This window comes from Halichoerus grypus, chromosome 12, assembly GCF_964656455.1.
Source record: "Halichoerus grypus chromosome 12, mHalGry1.hap1.1, whole genome shotgun sequence".
NCBI classification, from domain to species: domain Eukaryota; kingdom Metazoa; phylum Chordata; class Mammalia; order Carnivora; family Phocidae; genus Halichoerus; species Halichoerus grypus.
The window spans coordinates 66,794,189-66,811,132 of NC_135723.1; the positions used below are offsets into that span (position 1 = coordinate 66,794,189).

The 16,944-nt window shown below is 42.9% G+C and overlaps 1 protein-coding gene across 4 annotated transcripts in view; it reads right to left on the reverse strand.

Moving 5' to 3' along the window:
* ELMO1 (engulfment and cell motility 1) overlaps positions 1-16,944 on the reverse strand; it is a 512,699-nt gene that overhangs the window by 309,752 nt on the left and 186,003 nt on the right. For 3 of the 4 annotated variants that reach the window (XM_078059467.1, XM_078059466.1, XM_078059468.1), the window contains exons 9-14: positions 13,545-13,696; positions 11,332-11,410; positions 6,793-6,837; positions 5,738-5,788; positions 2,814-2,936; positions 872-1,003 (exon numbers count right to left, since the gene is read on the reverse strand). In XM_078059467.1, coding sequence (XP_077915593.1) covers positions 872-1,003; positions 2,814-2,936; positions 5,738-5,788; positions 6,793-6,837; positions 11,332-11,410; positions 13,545-13,696 — 582 coding nt within the window. The remainder of the gene's footprint in view (positions 1-871; positions 1,004-2,813; positions 2,937-5,737; positions 5,789-6,792; positions 6,838-11,331; positions 11,411-13,544; positions 13,697-16,944) is intronic. The other variant, XM_078059469.1, reaches the window with a different exon arrangement.

Below are 16,944 nucleotides of genomic sequence, written 5' to 3' on the forward strand. Positions count from 1 at the left end.
TCCAAAGACAATCCCCGTGAAAGACAGGGTTTCCCAAATAACATACAAAGCGTGATACTGATGTATATAAAGATTAATATTTGTGTCTATGTGTCTGTGTGTGTGTACTAAAGAAGACTGTATTTGCAATTTTAAAATAATGCCTAATGATCTAATCACTGAAGCCAAAATCTCATTTTTTTGCCATTTATGATGGAGGACAAAATGGAAACCCAATTTTACATCCTCAGAATTTGAGATTAATTAGCTCAAGGTCACAGGAGAAATGCCATGGTGATAAAGGTCAGAATGGAATCCAAGTAGAAACAAAAACAGCAGATTATATTCAGGACAAGTGGCGTTCTGATTTGCAAACTGAACAAAAGGAAATCTAGGAGCGGTCTTATTCACGTCCGTAACAAGACAAAATTTTAGGAAAGTACAAATTGCATAAATCTTATCGTGAATACATTTCAGGAGACTCTAAATTTGATTTTGATATGAAATCCATGTATATAAGTTATCCAAGCACTAACCCAATAATAAGATCCATCCCACAGTTGCCATCACCCATTTATTTCGAAGAGAACCTGAAGCATCTTGTGATGTGGAGTTAATGAAATCTACATGCATTCCGGGCTAACGACACTTAATCAGAGCTGAATAAACAAACTCAGTATTAGTCACACTTGTACAAGTTATTCTGCTGCACTGCGGCCAGAAGAGATTGTCATGTGATCCTGTTTACACCAGCTAAACATCTGGAAAATGTGGAAACTATTCTGCGAGGCGCAAGAGGACCACACGCTCGGAGGAGACACCAGTTTCTGCGGCTGAGGTCAGACCCCTGATGTTGGAAGGAGAGCGCTTACTGGAGAGATAGCTTACTTACAATGAAGCCAAGTTTTTTATAATCCCGGGTGTACATGGACTTGCGTTTCTCCATGCTGCCACTGCTGTTACTAGGTTCAGACTCCGCATCAAAAGCGATTCTTCGAAGTTCAAATATGATGTCCCTCTGAGCCTGAAGGCGTTAGGGAGAAAGAAAAGGGGGGGGAAGGGAAGAGCTGCTTTCATTGTGTGACATTACATATACTCCCTCTTTCCCCAGGGTCTAAATGAATTACTGCTTTCAGGCCAAAGAAAAACAGATAAAAGACAACCGATGTTCTAAGTTAGGGCTCTGCATAGAGTTCCCCTGCCGTTCTCCCTGCTGGTCAGCCCTGGCTTCATTCCACGATTATCCTCACGGCCAAGTCGTTTGGAATACTTAGGTCAATTACCTAGAAGTACTTTTTTTTAAAATATTTTATTTATTTATTCGACAGAGAGAGACATAGTGAGAGCAGGAACACAAGCAGGGGGAGTGGGAGAGGGAGAAGCAGGCTTCCCGCGGAGCAGGGAGCCCGATGCGGGGCTCGATCCTAGGACCCCAGGATCATGACCTGAGCTGAAGGCAGACGCCTAACGACCGAGCCATCCAGGCGCCCCAATTACCTAGAAGTTCTAAATGGAGTCCCAAATATGATGGAAGGCTTGGGTCTGGGGAAAGCCAAGTTCAAGGACCTGGGAGTTCCACACTGGCCGAACCAAAGTGAGAGGCACGTGCAGGTTTATGAACAGCATTCAAGTGACAAGGGATCCCTACCTCCACTAAGAAGTGACTACGTGGAAACAAACCCTTAAAAAATGGTTAAAATGGTAAATAAGAAAAAAAACATATATATATGTTTTCAATAAATAAAAGGAAGCATTTCCAAATGGGGAGGCCCATTCCACATTAAAATGCATGGCCTTCCGTCACTAGAAGTGGTAAGCTGACAGTCTCATCTCTCTGGGATGATTAAACTTGGCCTTGCCAAAAGTCCAGGGCATGTTGGACAGCCTCTCCAAGCCTCTCAATCATTCTTAATCGCATGGCCTGGCGCCACGGACGAAGGGCTACAGCAGTTCCACACTTCACATGTGCGGCTCACATCTGCGCTAGATCAGGCCCTCACGTGCCAGTAATGAGTGTTTTCCTTTCCAAAGCTGCAGCGCTGCTTAAGTTGAAAATGGGCTACAGCAGGGCTCCCAGCTGTTTCCTCTCACTCTGTCCTCACACAGTAAAGTTCCCCCAAAACCCTTTTGGATGGAGGCATAACATTTCACGCACAACAACCAGAAACCTAGAGAGAATTATAACAAACAGCCAACCAACAAAGACGCAAGCCCAGAAATCAGGTGTAACCTGGGACTCCCCCCCCTCCCCCCCCTCGGCACTGATCACTGGAGAATGGAGGCAATTAATTCTTCCACCTGAATCAGTATCACACAGGGAAACCAAATGGCCCAAGTTGTCTGGGAACTTGACTCCAAAGCTATTACCATTGATGGTATTAAGACCAAGGGCCAAGATCTGTGGCCATGTGACATCAGGCTTTCTTATCCAATAAAAGAATATGCATGTGTTTGATGTATAATGAAAGAATCCATTTGCTTTATTCTCTGAGCCTATGTTCACCTAAATTTTAAATATATTCCCCCCAAGTTCTGGGGCGTGTTGGGTTAAGCGTCTGACTTGGGCTCAGGTCATGATCTCAGGGTCCTGGGATCAGGCTCCCTGCTCAGTGGGAAGCCTGCTTCTCCCTCTGCCCCTCCCCCTGCTCGTGCTCTCTCTCTCTCAAATAAATTTTAAAAAATCTTAAAAAGTATATATTCCCCCAAGTTCTAAGATGATAATAAAACAATATCATCATCTACAAATTCCTGGTTTGGGAGTAGCCCAAGAAAAGATTTTTAATAACCACTTTCTCTCCCGTATATGCTTTTGCTGCGGTCTAGCGAGCACTCACCTGGTCCTGGGGGTCCATCTTGGTCATCATCCTGTCCTCCAGAAGGTTAAAGGTAAGCACCTGCAGCACATAGAGCTGGTGTGCCATTTCATTGTTGATGGCTCTCTGAGCTCGGATGACATGCTGGGGAGATAGTTCAGAAATAATATTTTTTTTTTAAAAAAAGGAAGAAAGAAAAAGCCAGCAACAATTAACTTAACCCCAATCATTATGCCAAGTAAAACCCCAGAAGTCTTCACTTGGAGGCCCGGAGAATGTAGGTTGGTGGGACCACCCTTCAGAAGAAAGGTGAGGATGCAGGTGATCTTGGAGCTTTTCTTTCTATTCTGGCTCAATAAAGTTCCTGATGTTTAGGCCAGACTCCAGGTAAAGAGCTGCTGTGTGCAGCAGGGAGCAGAAGAAAAGAAGGCACTGGAAATGTACTGGTGATTGCAGCCATATAAATCAAGAAAGTGTGCCTGACATAAAGTATCTTGAAGAGAGCTGTGGATTTCTACAACAGAAGCCTTCCTTGCATGCAATAGAGAAACAAATCGTGTATATGTGTTGTAAGCAATTTTGCCATCATCTTGCCATCAACAGTCTGACAAGGTGATCCAACTTCTAAATGGGGAAAAGTTTTAGAAGCAACATAAAAAAGCAAAGTACCTATCAGGCCTGCAGTTAATTCACCATGGAAACTATCCAGAGACCACGACCACCACAATGCAATGAGGGAATTCACGTGCATGTAATGCATAACTTTACTCGCCTGCTAACAATTAAATGAAAAACAAAATGACCCTTCCCCTTAGAAACAGAACCAAAATGCAACAAATATAAAAGAAATGGCAGGAGACTAGATATGGGGAGCCTTTGCCCGCACCGGAGCTGGATCACAAAGGAGATTGAACACTTGGGCCTAACATATGTCTTCTTTAGCAGAGACCATGGTTATCCCTTAAAAATGCCAAAGGACAGGTCAATGTGGCTTTTTGAATGTGCTAGACCCAACCACGTCTTGCCGTCTGAAAGAACTTTCTCAAGGTGCCCCAAAACCAGCATGCACTTGGACTCTACACCCTGGCTGGGAGTACTGTGTCAAAATAGCCAGTTAAAGCAGGAGGGGTGGGGAGAAAAATGAGGAACAGAAAAAAGTCACTGAACCAAGATAATGGGGGTGGTGGGTGTGGGAAGCTAGGCAGTGAGATAGGGAGGTGGAATGAAACGCCATACCCTTCCAGTTCAGAACAGAATGTTAATTCAGAGTAAATATTTCATATCCGAGGTGTACAGGCCGTCTATTTTATTAACAATTCAAAAGTATCTGCACTCCAAGTTTTTGCCTGAGAATATGAGCCTTGAACTTCCAGCCATCAAAGTCTCATAGGAGAAGTCCCATTGAAGCAAACTGATCTTTCAGACACGGTGGCTTTAGCCATTCTACCCACCCCCTCTCTGGGCATTCCAACTCTGACTGCCACACCCAGGTAAGAATAGCAGGCTAAGACCTTAATTTAACATTTCTCATCCTTTGTCTCTCCACTCCCCTCCTCTCCCACAAATATCTTCACTGGACTATGCTCTAATATTGCACTTTCCACTTTTACTAAGAACCAGGATAAAGATTAAACATATTATGAATCCTCCTGCAATCTCTACCCAACCATTCTTGGACCAAAAATCTATTCGAATGCTCTACCAACACCCATTTCATATTCCAGGTCCAGGGGGAGAAGTATGTCATCCCCGAAGAACTGGGGTACCTCTTTCATCAAACAACGAAAATTACACTCATATGTTTCTTTTTATCCTAGTGAGCCAGGAAGTTCAAAATCAAACTCGATGACAAATTGTAGTCATTGCTGTTGGCTCTGGATTCTAGAGTATTTATTGTGTTTGCCCTCATAAGGTTTTTAATTTTCAATAGCCTCATTGTATTGGAATGTGTGTGTGTGTGTGTGTGCACGCGTGTGCATGCGTGCATGTCTGTCCGTGCGTGTGTGTGTGTGTGAGCTTGCAGAACTCCCTTTTGAAATCATAGAAACAGAAATTGCTTCTTTGGTAAGCTGGGAATCGATCATGCGTGCTTCTTTCAGTCTTTGGTTAAAGTCAAATAGCGGATAAGGCCTCAGGAAATCATGCCCTTCAATTTATTTCTAAACATTCACCACATAACATGCAGGGCTTCTTTTGCACTCACATTTCAGGTCATTTTTGCATTGCAGTTAACCAGTGGATTCCATGTACATCTTCCCTGCCTGTCTCTTGCAAAGGGGCCCAGGGAAATGATGGTCAGAATTTCAGGACTTCTGTCAGAGTCTGACAGGTCTCCAGTTAGCTTCCTCATTAAAAACAGTATAAGCTCACACCAGTGGCTATTTTTAAGTCATGGAGTCCCTGATTTCCTACATACAAAGCTAAACTGATGGTGAGGGGGTGCCTGGGTGGCTCAGTCGTTAAGCGTCTGCCTTCGGCTCAGGTCATGATCCCAGGGTCCTGGGATGGAGCCCCACATCAGGATCCCTGCTCAGCGGGGAGTCGGCTTCTCTCTGCCCCTCCCCCTGCCTGTGCTTTCTCTCTCTCTCCCTCATGTTCTCTCTCAAATAAATAAAATCTTTAAAAAAATTAAAAAATTAAAAACTAACATGATGGTGAGTGTAATAAACCTGCCCCACCGGGAGAGATTTCCTCCCCTTCCTGCCAGACTGTCTTTCTAGGGCAGTTCCAGAGATGACTCCTTCCAATCATATGAGACCATTCCTGTGGGAAAGCCTTGTTTATTCCAATTCCAAAAGCACACTTCTTCCTCCTTTCTAGTTACTACTGCTTCATCACAGAAGCAAGTCACAGAACAAACCACAAACTGAAGCCAAAAGAGGAGATAAATGAATGCACCAAACCATTCCTGCCCAACAAGGTGGTCACCCCGCATAGGTACTCACTGTTAAAATGATGGAACGCAGTTGCTTCTGAGCCAAAATATTCGCCATCTCCTGTTGAAGAAAAACACACCCACACAAAACCTTAGGTTAGAAAACTACATTTCAACATGGCCCCACATGACTTTATCCAGGGGGTGCTTCCTAACTGGGTATCAGCAGTATTTCTTACGAAAGAACAGGCTCCAACAGGCAGTAGTATTCAAATTGCTTTTTGAATGTTCTGTTTAGGTAACTGAGCCTTGTCCAAAAGCAAAGGGAAGGAAATCTGGCACCCGCAAACTTCTCCTTTTTTAGGAATTTCCTCCTTCCAGGAAAAAGTGAGCGTGGAATAAAAAGCAAATACTCTGGATAAAGGCAATGGTTCTCCATTCAAAAGGCCCATCAGCTTTTCGTAGACTACACGTGTACAGGGAGGTTTTACTAGGAAACATGCGTGCACCAAGGAGTCCCAGTATTAGGGCAGCATCACTTTAAGGCTCGAAGTCTTCTAAGAGCCATTTCATCTTAATCTATGCAAAACCAAAGAGTGAGTGGGACGTACTCCAGGGCTTGAAAATAGTCTATGCAAGTCAACTGTGTGGTGCTTTAGGAAGGGACAAATATCTGAGCATGGGCTAATCTCCGAGAGTCCACACTCCGCATTGCTAGGCCTCCTTTCTGTAAGTTGAATTTGGGGCTTTGGCCTGCTGAGCACAGAGGATTTGCAGGTGACTTTATTTAAAGAAGTGATTCACAGACATTCTTTCTAAATATCGAGACATAGATATGAAGCTGAAATTATAAAGTTGGGAACAACCTTGGTGCAAACATTCAAAAACATATTCAGGAAGGCACTTGAGTGGTTTTTTTTGGCGGGGAGGGGCTGGATTTTCGAGTTAGAGTTGCTAATCTTGCTGAGTAGAGAAGAAACTAGGCTACAATTCAAAACCACAACCGTGAATTCAATCACGGCGAAAATAAACTCGCAGGAAGCAAGGAGAGCCCGGATGCATGGGCAGGGAGTGCAAGGGGGACACGCAGGCGGGCTTGGGCAGGAGCCGAAGGTGGGGACTTACAGTCAGAGGACAATCAAGGATGTCAACACTGCTCTCTACACCAACCTAACGGCGCCATCGCCACCACAGAAGGGAAAGCAAGCAGGAGAGAAGAAGGGATGGAAATTCAGAGCGCTCTGTTAGAGGTTACAACTTGATGTTAACACCCCTGCTGACCCACTGCCTGGCAGAGAAAAGTGCACAAATACGGTGAGGTGTTTCAAGACACCTTCCACTCTGTTGAAAACAAGAAAGCAAGGACAGTGACGCACTGGCAAACACGGGACATGGCAATCTAGAAGGAACCTGTCTTTCCTTGGTCCACAGAAAGTGGGGCTTGCTTCCGAACGCAAACAGAAAGGTCCACTTTTTCTCCTGGACCTGATGAAAAACAAAGGGCCCAAAGGACCCTGTGGCTCTTTTAGCTTATTTTCTTTTATAAAAATGAAATTACTGCCTGACACACAAAAAAAGAAAAATATTCTCTGTGCCTATTTTAGCCTATTTTTTTTTTGAAATTTTAAAATAAGCTAAAAGGGATAATATAGTTCCAATACGTACAGCAATTGTTGTAATTATCTTTGACATTGTTTATCTTCTTCATAAGACCACGGTCACCTTAGGGGCACAGAGACTTTCCTTCTCATCTTTGTATTCATGCGCCCAGAGCACTATGTCTGGCACAGAGTAGACAGTAAATGTTTGGTGGAAAATGAAAGAATATTTTCTACTACCCTCCTAAGGAACAGAGAAGCTTGGTCAGAGAGAAAATAGAAAAATCCTTGTGCACATCATGGATTTGTTGTTGTCGTTCAATATTAGAAAACAGTTTGAGTAGGGGTGCCTGGGTGGTTCAGTCATTAAGCGTCTGCCTTTGGCTCAGGTCATGATCCCCGGGGTCCTGGGATTGAGCCCCGCGTCGGGCTCCCTGCTCGGTGAGAAGCCTGCTTCTCCTTCTCCCACTCCCCCTGCTTGTGTTCCCTCTCATGCTGTCTGTCTGTCTCTCTCTCTCTGTCAAATAAATAAATAAAATCTTTAAAAAAAGAAAACAGTTTGACTAAACTTGAGGCTCCATGGAGAATATTTTATACCATCGAGACAATATAAAAGTATAGATGGATATAAATATGGATATAGGGATATTGACATGGAAAGACGTTCACAAAATTTTGTTTAGTTTTAAAAGCAGTTAAAGTAAATAAACTGCAAGTAGTATGATTCCATCCAGTGAAAAAATTATGTAGGTAGAAGACGCTTTGCACAGAACAAAGCAGGCCCACGCAAAGTATGACTAGTTGCAAGGGTTCTGTTTGGGGCACGCACTTAGAGGAGTCTTTCAAACTTCTTTTCTGATTTTCACACCAAATCTTTTAACTTGCAATGTTTATGAAGATCATAAATATTTGTAGAGAAATTTGGAAGGGACCTCACCAACATGCTTGCCATGAGAACAGTAAAATAATGGCAAGGAGTTGTAAGGAAAAGGATCCACTGGCCCTCACCTCCACAAAACAAACACCCCTTCCCTTCTTTTGTGCGGAGAAAGGGAGAATGTCCCACATCCAGGAGGCAGGGGGAAGCAGGGCATCCCTGCCCTCACCCCCCCAACCAGAAAGCCCCCAGGACGCCTTGGCAAAGCAGGAAGTGTTACCCCAGCCCTCAACAAATCCAGGCCTCTACAAACCCAGCACTCTCTCAGTAAGGCCCACTCAATGAATGCACAACGGCATTATCACTCCAGTCTGCCTGCCAAGTAAAAAGACCACGGTGGTATTTTTCTTCAGTCAGAAATAGGTGTTTAAAATCCGTCCGAATTCAATTTATACACTTTGAAAAATAAAGCCCAGATAAATAGAGTCCTATCAATGTGTTTGGTTCAAAGTCAGGAAGAGAAGTTGAAATAAATGAAATTTTTTCACTGAAATGGAATTTATCCAATGTCCTAAGACTTTAAAAAAACAAAGCTGTTCCTGTAAATCCAATAAATAAATGTTTAGATTATGTTTTAATTTAATTGGAGTGAGAAAACGGGCTTGGTATCTTTCAGGCTCCAGGGAGTTCTTCACTCGGCAAATACCAGAGAATTCTCTGGGTGACGCCTCCTGGCCAATGGGATTCTCTGCAGAGGAGAGCAAGGCCTAGGTGGGACTCTGATCTGCTCAACAATCAGATCAAATTCCTTACTCCCTCTGACTCTCAATTTCCTCATTTGTAAAGAGGCAAAATAAGGCTTTCTAGTGATAGGAAAATAAAATGAAATAAGACACAAAGCACTGAACACTGAGCCTGGCGCAAGGCAAACTCTTAGAATATCATCACTGATGGCAGGCTTTGGTAAATTTTCCTATTTATCTTAAAAATTCAGAAAGTTTAATTTTCCACAAGAAAAGCTGATAACAATACATAATATAACCCAGATGATACCCCCAATTAGCATGGTCTTCTGCTTTACAGGCTCCACTAACCTTCAGAAAATAACATCAAACTTTTCTTTATTATGAACTTGAAATTAGTTTTTTAGAGCCAACTCTCTCTTAACTCACTGAAAAATATTTTTTTTAATTAAAAATCAAAATATTCCTTTTCTTGACAAACAATAGTCACTGACTCATCTTCAATTCAAAACAATTTATAAAGTCCAAGTTAATTTTCTGTGTTGTTGCTATTTTTATTTCGAAGACTAAATTAGTCAGAGTCTAGATATGCTGCTGTATGATTATATACACTCTTTCTCAGTTAGATTGTTTTCTTAAATTATGTAATGTTATTAGACTACCCTTTGTGATTTATTATCATTACAGCAGTATATTGCCAATCTATGTCATCTCAGTCAAATATTGTCTAATTTTCAAAAAATAAAATTTGATTCTCAGAACCCAAACCTAATGTCATACTGGTCTGCCATTATGTTTCATGGTGATCATTATTCTGGAGTCAGTACAGATTGGCATCTGGTCCCCTATTTTTCCGTGGTCATGCGAATCCAATTCAGTAGATTAATAGTAGTTCTTGGTGTAACGGGAAGATGCAAAGTGTATGCATTTTACTCATGTCTAGATCCAGGGATCCAAATCATAGCAATTAGGGTGGGCATGAGTTTTTGCTTCCTCTAATCCAAACTCTTCCTCCATAGGAAAAAGAAAAAGCCCATGAGGTCAGACCAGGTGGCTTCTTGCCCCGCACTCTACTCTCAGCTACCAGTTCGGCCAGGTGTCCTTGGTCTGGCCAGTAGAAGGATCGATCAAGCTTCTCCAGGGCTGTCAGGAGTGCATATGTGTGTGCTGTCAAGCAATTTGCTGGGCTGCTAGAAGTTATCATGAGCTCAGCATTTAGATTTAGATATAAAAAGAGCAGCCCCACCTCGGCTTCCACCTGCAAAACCACCCTTAAAAATCCAGCCTGGAGCATAAGGCTTAGGGAGGGCAGGCCGCTCCTGGCTCCCTACACCAAACCCAATGCACAGGAAACAATAAAGTCACTCCACTCATTGTGCAAACATAGCCCCAAGGAGTGAGCAAACAATTCTAAATGAAAAACAAACCAGAAACCCTCACGTTTAGTCACTGAGGTTTGAAATCCTTGGCAATGAAAAAATAAAACGGAAAAAAGAAATTCTCTAGTGTTCAGTGTTCAGTAGCACACTAGCTTCTAAATTCTTCTACAACAATTTAGTGGTAACTGTCACAGAGCTCCCAGTATACTTTCTATTGGTTGAAAGATCTCATATTTCCACCCAGTTTTTAAATGAAGTGAATTGTGTGACCAAGGTACACAGTATGTTATGTTGATGGAAAAAAAAAAAAAAAAACATGAATGGATTCTGAGGGGCCAGCTACATTCCAAGACACACAAAATGCCACTTCTTCCACACACCCCTCTACAAGGACCCTTTACCTCACTGCAGAAGAACCAAAGATCTACAGACAAAGGAGAGTATCAAGGGATAGGTTTCACATGGGTACATTTAAGGGGTTCCCTTCTCTTGTGGGCACAGAGGAAGGGAAACGGGTGGCTCAGTCCCCCCCACAACCACACACGCACATGGACAACAGAAATGTCATGGAGCGAAGAGCCCCCCTGACTTAGGAACAGTTACCTCAACCAGGGGCAGCGAACTCTGTGGCCTTCCTCCTGTCCTTTCCATCTAAACTTCTATGGGCTAAGCGGGGCACCTCTCAGGGCCTCAGGGTCTTCATCAGGAAAATAGGGACAATACCTCCCTTGCCCTAGGGAGCATTCAGTGGCATGACAGAAGATCTCGGAGCTTCCACCTCTGCTTCCCCCAGGCTTTCATCTTCTTATGTTTCAAGCTTCTATGTTGGGTTTCACTGGACGCAAGGGCTCTGCCCCTGGAACATTCCTAGCATTCTTCCTCAGACAAGGGCTTGAGCATCTCCACCTACTTCCCACGGGATCTGTGAATGACCCCAGGCCGGCCAGCCAAGCTGCAGGGCAGCGGGGAGGCCCAAGGAATCCTCAGGTTGGGAAGGAGTGGGCACTCGCTGCCCCGAAAGTTGCCAGCCCTGAGTACAGTCTTAGGACCAAAGAAACGCAACTTACCTGCCTTCTCTCATCAGGGGCCTTCAGGAAAAGCGCATTAATCACTGCAATGGTATAGGTTTGGATTTCCTGATCTGTCCTGTAAAGACAGAATGACACAGAAAGTCAAAATAGGCTACCTCTGAGTCAGACCATGAGAAGGGTCATGATCTCCCCCAAAAAAAGGTGAAAGAGAGAGGCATGGCCTAGAAAAAGCAGTTGGCAACTAAGTGAGAATGTATTTCAACCATCATGAGGAAGGGAACGCAATTGGGGGAGGACAATTACTATTACTACCTGGACAATACACTGCTCAGCATAGATCACCCAGAAAGTATAGGTGGTCAGCCTCCTCTCCCCTTCGTCTCTATTAGGCTTAAATACATGAACCCAGGGGCTGTACGTGTGGATATGTGTGTGGGGGGCTATGATTTTCTGTCTGATGCATGAAGTATATCTGGGACTAGATTTGGGTATCCCCACACTCCTGGACTTACTACAAAGGAAACTGCTTTGTCTCCATGGCAATGCTATTACATATTCTAAAAATCTATTTCCAAATAGAAACTTTTTAATAACAAAAAGAACAAGTTTTTATTTTTAAAATTTGCAAATTTGCTTTTCACTGAAATGAGATCAGAAGCTCCAAAGCAAGCAAAAATCTCACAGAAGCCACGTGGTAAACAGTAAATAAGAAGGACCTAAGGCAGAAACAAAGAGCTGCCGGTGAGCTACATTCAGAGATAATTTAGGGAGAGGCTAAGTGTGGAACACAGCCTTTGGCAGGATGGAATCCAAAGCCCAGTGCCCCGCAGGCTGGCTGTGTGGCCTTGCATGAGGTCAGGGGGTGTCCCCAAAACAGCTTCCTCATGTGGAACACTGGGAAAGAACACACTTACTTTAAGGTGTTGCTTTTAGGGTAAAATTAGTTAATGTATATAAAATCCTCAGCACGGCACTTGCCAAATTAGAAACTCTCAACTCTAGCAGAGCACACTGTGAACACACAAGTATGCCCTCGAGATCCAGGGAAAAGACACAGACTGTAGAATTAATACATTTCACATTCAGGGAAATGTGAAACTGGTATTATTTCTAGAGCGGTTTCACACAAAAGCATCATTTTAGAGCATGTGCTCATTTTCCCTGAGGCCACAATCCACAGCTTGTGTGACTTAAAATTTTACATTCCGGTCACCTTCCCCCCTCTCAAATGAAGGCAACATCTAATGCACTTTGGTAGGTTTGCATTATAAACAGTTAACATTTTTGGTACACTGAGAACTACTGAATATTCCCTCACATCCCCAGCCCACGTCCCCAACCCCAAAAGGCCAATCAGATTTCCTCTTGAGAATTTGCAAATGTGACCTGAGAGACCAGGGGTGGCAGTTACTGGGAGACAAGTCACCTTAGTGTCGACCAGTACACTTGAGAAAAGGCCTGTTGTGACCACTCCAAGGAGGCCACAGTTTCTGTCCTTCTCACGGCTTAGCTACTTAAGTCATTCTTGGGTTCTGTAAAGTCCCCCAGGATCCTTTCAATGAACTCCCTGTTTGTGTAAGCTACCTCAGGGGGCTGTTGCTGCCTGCAACTCCACATACTTTAATTTATAAAGCAGCATTGTATAGAGGTGTCTTTCTCAGGGACAACCTTACTAATTGCCTGAGTGGAGAGAAGGAAAAGAGCCCCAAAGCCTGCAGGCTGCTAAGTGCCTTGTCTTCTAGCTCAAGCCTCTAGAGATAAAACACATGCATTAGAAAAGACAAAAGAAGGTCACTGTAATCACCTTGAGCCTAAGACGGAAGCCTACCTTGAAAAATTCCTAATTATCTATGAAAATACTCATTGTATCACAGAAAACACTATTTTTAATGACAAAGGAAAGATGCTGTTGAGAACTTAAGACCGCAAATTGCCCTATGATGTTAAAAGTAAAACTCTACCGATATCTATCGACATTCATCAGAACTGATTGCCTACAAAAAGCCAGGCACTGGGGACAGAAGGATGCCAAGAACAGGCATGGGATCCCACTCCCCCCAAGGGGCCAGTCACTGCGCCATATCAGTGTGGTGGGGGATGGGTACGTAACATGGTGTGGTTAGATGCCAAATCAAGATTCCTTTTCTGCATATTTAATCAAACCAATCAAAAACCTTTCCCAGGGCTTTATGGTGGCTGTCTACCAGAATCATTTCCCCTTCTCACATGGGAGGCAACTGCATGCTTACCCTTGAAGATGTGGGATAAGTTGGCCGATAGTAATCTCCTGAGCCACCTTCTGGTAGAGGTCGTGGCTATTGAGCACCATTGACTCCAAAATGGCCAAGGACCGCTGTAGGATTGAGATGTCCATGCCTGATTTGTTGACAAAACTTGCTATCTGAAAATCCAAGGAGGACACGATTGACCACTCACGGTAAACAGAGCACAGAAGTACAGAAGGGAGCAAATCAAGGAAATCAGGAGCTCACTCAAGAAACACCAGACACAGGATGAAAGTATCTGGAATTACAGCAGAATCGTAAGAAATGCATCAAGTCAGCGATGACTGCTCATATTATTACAAAGCACCATTTATATCTTATTTCTATAATTCCGTAATAAGCGATTCTAAAAACGAGACAGCTTCAAGGAATTATTGTCTGGTTTTTCTGGGATTTTTCTCCCCGGTTTTAGCTTTCAGAGGCTGATGATTTCAACACATATAGTTTAAGGATTCCTGTGTTTCTTTGAGGCAGTAATTTCAACATATACTAATAGCCATTCCCTTCCATTCCCGGGCCACTCCTTCACCCACACGATGCATGATTTTTATGCTCATATTATGACCCTGTTACATCCTTATGGGACTCCCACAAATCACACTTGTCAACACAATTCAACTGGCAACTTCTCAGTCACTGGCTACTCTCCTGGTTATTCCACAATGAAACACTCTTTTCCCCATTCCAATTTCTTATGGTTAAAATAAATTCTTCTCATCTCAAATTTAGCAAACAGGAAAACATTTAAATTAACAGTGCTAAAAGTTAAAATAATAGCTTAAGCTCTAAAATACATTCCCTAAGGAATTAATCACTGAGGCCTCAAACATAATAAATCACAGCATAAGAGGGAAGTAAAATAAGGGTTAGAATAATGGATCACACTAACCCAAACACATGGATACCATAAAGGTTTTATTTTAGAGGCCTCATTAAAAGTTATTACTGTCTGTTGACAACTTGCACTAAAAGGCTGTTATTACATCAACATAATGACTGCTTTCTTAAAAACTAAATAATTTGGTTCCATGACAAATTGACATTTGCTCTCTTCCCCCTCCCCCCAACCCCTGGCGACGCTGATTTCTTCCTTTCTGCTGTCCCATCAACCCCTTCTCCTCATCCCCTCTCTCCATCCTTGGACAAGATAAAATGCAAAGGTGCCCACGGCAACTGCCGTTACCATGTCCGCTGTTTCTAGCTAACGACTCCCTGCTGGAAGTAGGGGTAGCCAGTACGGATACCAAGACCCTCTCTGCCCGCAGATACCTCTGGATCTCAGGGCTGGGAAATACATGACAGAAAGGAGTGTAGTATAGCAATATGATGATTTTATATTCCAAAAAGCTATTATTTTATAACATAAAGTACAGGAAGTGTATGAGAATTTTAAGATTCTCAAAAGGCTGCTTGAGCTCCTTTCATGGCTAATAAACTTCTCCAATGTGTTTACAGTCCCTGGCAAGCCTTTGCCTTAATCTTCACAGTCTGCTCCCCTCTGTCAAATCTACCAAGCTAAGGCCATCTTTTTCTGACAAAAATCCAATTCCCCTCATCCTGAGATCATGGTTTAACACTTCCTTTAGACCTCTGCTAAACAGAATGTCAATTCCTCAACTTCCTCACCAACACCTCCTCCACCATTTTCCATTATTCCAGCACAATTCCTGGCACTTATTAAAAAACTGAAGAACTCACACAGAAGTTTGTTGACAATACTTCTGATTTTCTCAACACTCATGCCGTCTTCCAGTTCCTTTTCTTGTCTCCATTTAGTCAAAGTGGATGTACCTTCAAGACTCCATGGAGAATCTTCCACCTGAGAGCTGACTGTCAAACTCCCTCCCCCACCCTGCAGCCTTCACACCCTCTTCTCACTCATCCAAATAATATGTATTGGTTGGGTGCCACAAAACAGGCTTATACTGTCCTAGGATCTGGAAATAGAGAAATGAGCAAAACCCACAGGATGTTGAACTTCAAGGCCCTGACAGTCGAGCAAAGACAGAGAGATAAAAAGGCATTTACCATGAAGTACGTTAATTGCTTATTCTTGGCATCCAAAAGTATAATTCCATTTAGGTATTCCAACAAAGCCTAAAATTAAATGGTGTGAAAACCAATCTCACTGTCTTCTTAATCCTCCTTTCTCAAAGATCACCTTTTTCCAAGTTTGCCATAATCATTAGTGATTCATAGTCCCAGGCCCCTATGTTCTGTAACCATGAACCATTTGTGAGGTTTCCCCTTTGGTATACATTCAGGTGTACGAGCACAACCCTGGCCCAGAGTCCAACTCATTCCTGGATCCCTAAGACAGCATCAGCATCTTCTTCACTTTCCTCTCTGTTCAAGATTCCCCTCTAATAAAATGTTATCCTCTACTTCCAAAAACATCCTTTTTTATACTATTTCCTTTCTCAAAATATCCAACCAGAACTCTCAATGTTTTCTGATACAAAGTATACCTTCTGCTAATGGGTTATAAAGTTTTCTACAAATTATTGGCAGTCATGTTCCCAAGGGGCTTGCTCAATGTTGGTAAAATAGTTTGTGGTCTTTGCTTTATTTCAGGCATATTTGAATTCCACATACATATTCCATTTCCATTTGCCATTTCTATATATTTCTCTCCCATACAACTAGTCCCTTACCTTCATCAAAATATTCTTTAAAGATAATCTTTCCTGGGGCGCCTGGGTGGCTCAGTCGTTAAGCGTCTGCCTTCGGCTCAGGTCATGATCCCAGGGTCCTGGGATCGAGCCCCGCATCGGGCTCCCTGCTCGGCGGGAAGCCTCCTTCTCCCTCTCCCACTCCCCCTGCTTGTGTTCCCTCTCTAGCTGTCTCTATGTCTGTCAAATAAATAAATAAAATCTTTAAAAAAAAAAAAAAAAAAGATGTTTAAAAAATTAAAAAAAAAAAAAAAAAGATAATCTTTCCTATTAGCTCACCTCTTTTGTGATATATGGAACCTACCATTTCAACAATCCTAATGCAGGTTACAGGAGCATTTTGTTGTAACATACTTAGCTGAGTACTGCCAGGCAGGCACATCATTAGAGACCTATGTACAAATCTGTGGGTGATACTAGTGGCGTTTTTATTTTATTTTTTAAAAGATTTATTTATTTATTTATTTGTCAGAATGAGAGAGAGAGAGAGAGAGAGAGAGAGAGAGAAAGCACAAGCAGGGGGTGAGCAGCAGGCCGAGGGAGAAGCAGGTTCCCCACTGAGCAAGGAGCCCGATGCGGGACTTGATCCCAGAATCATGGGATCATGACCTGAGCAGAAGACAGATGCTTAACCAACTGAGCCACCCGGGCGTCCCATTAGTGGCGTTTTTAAACTAACTTCTATCTTTTGT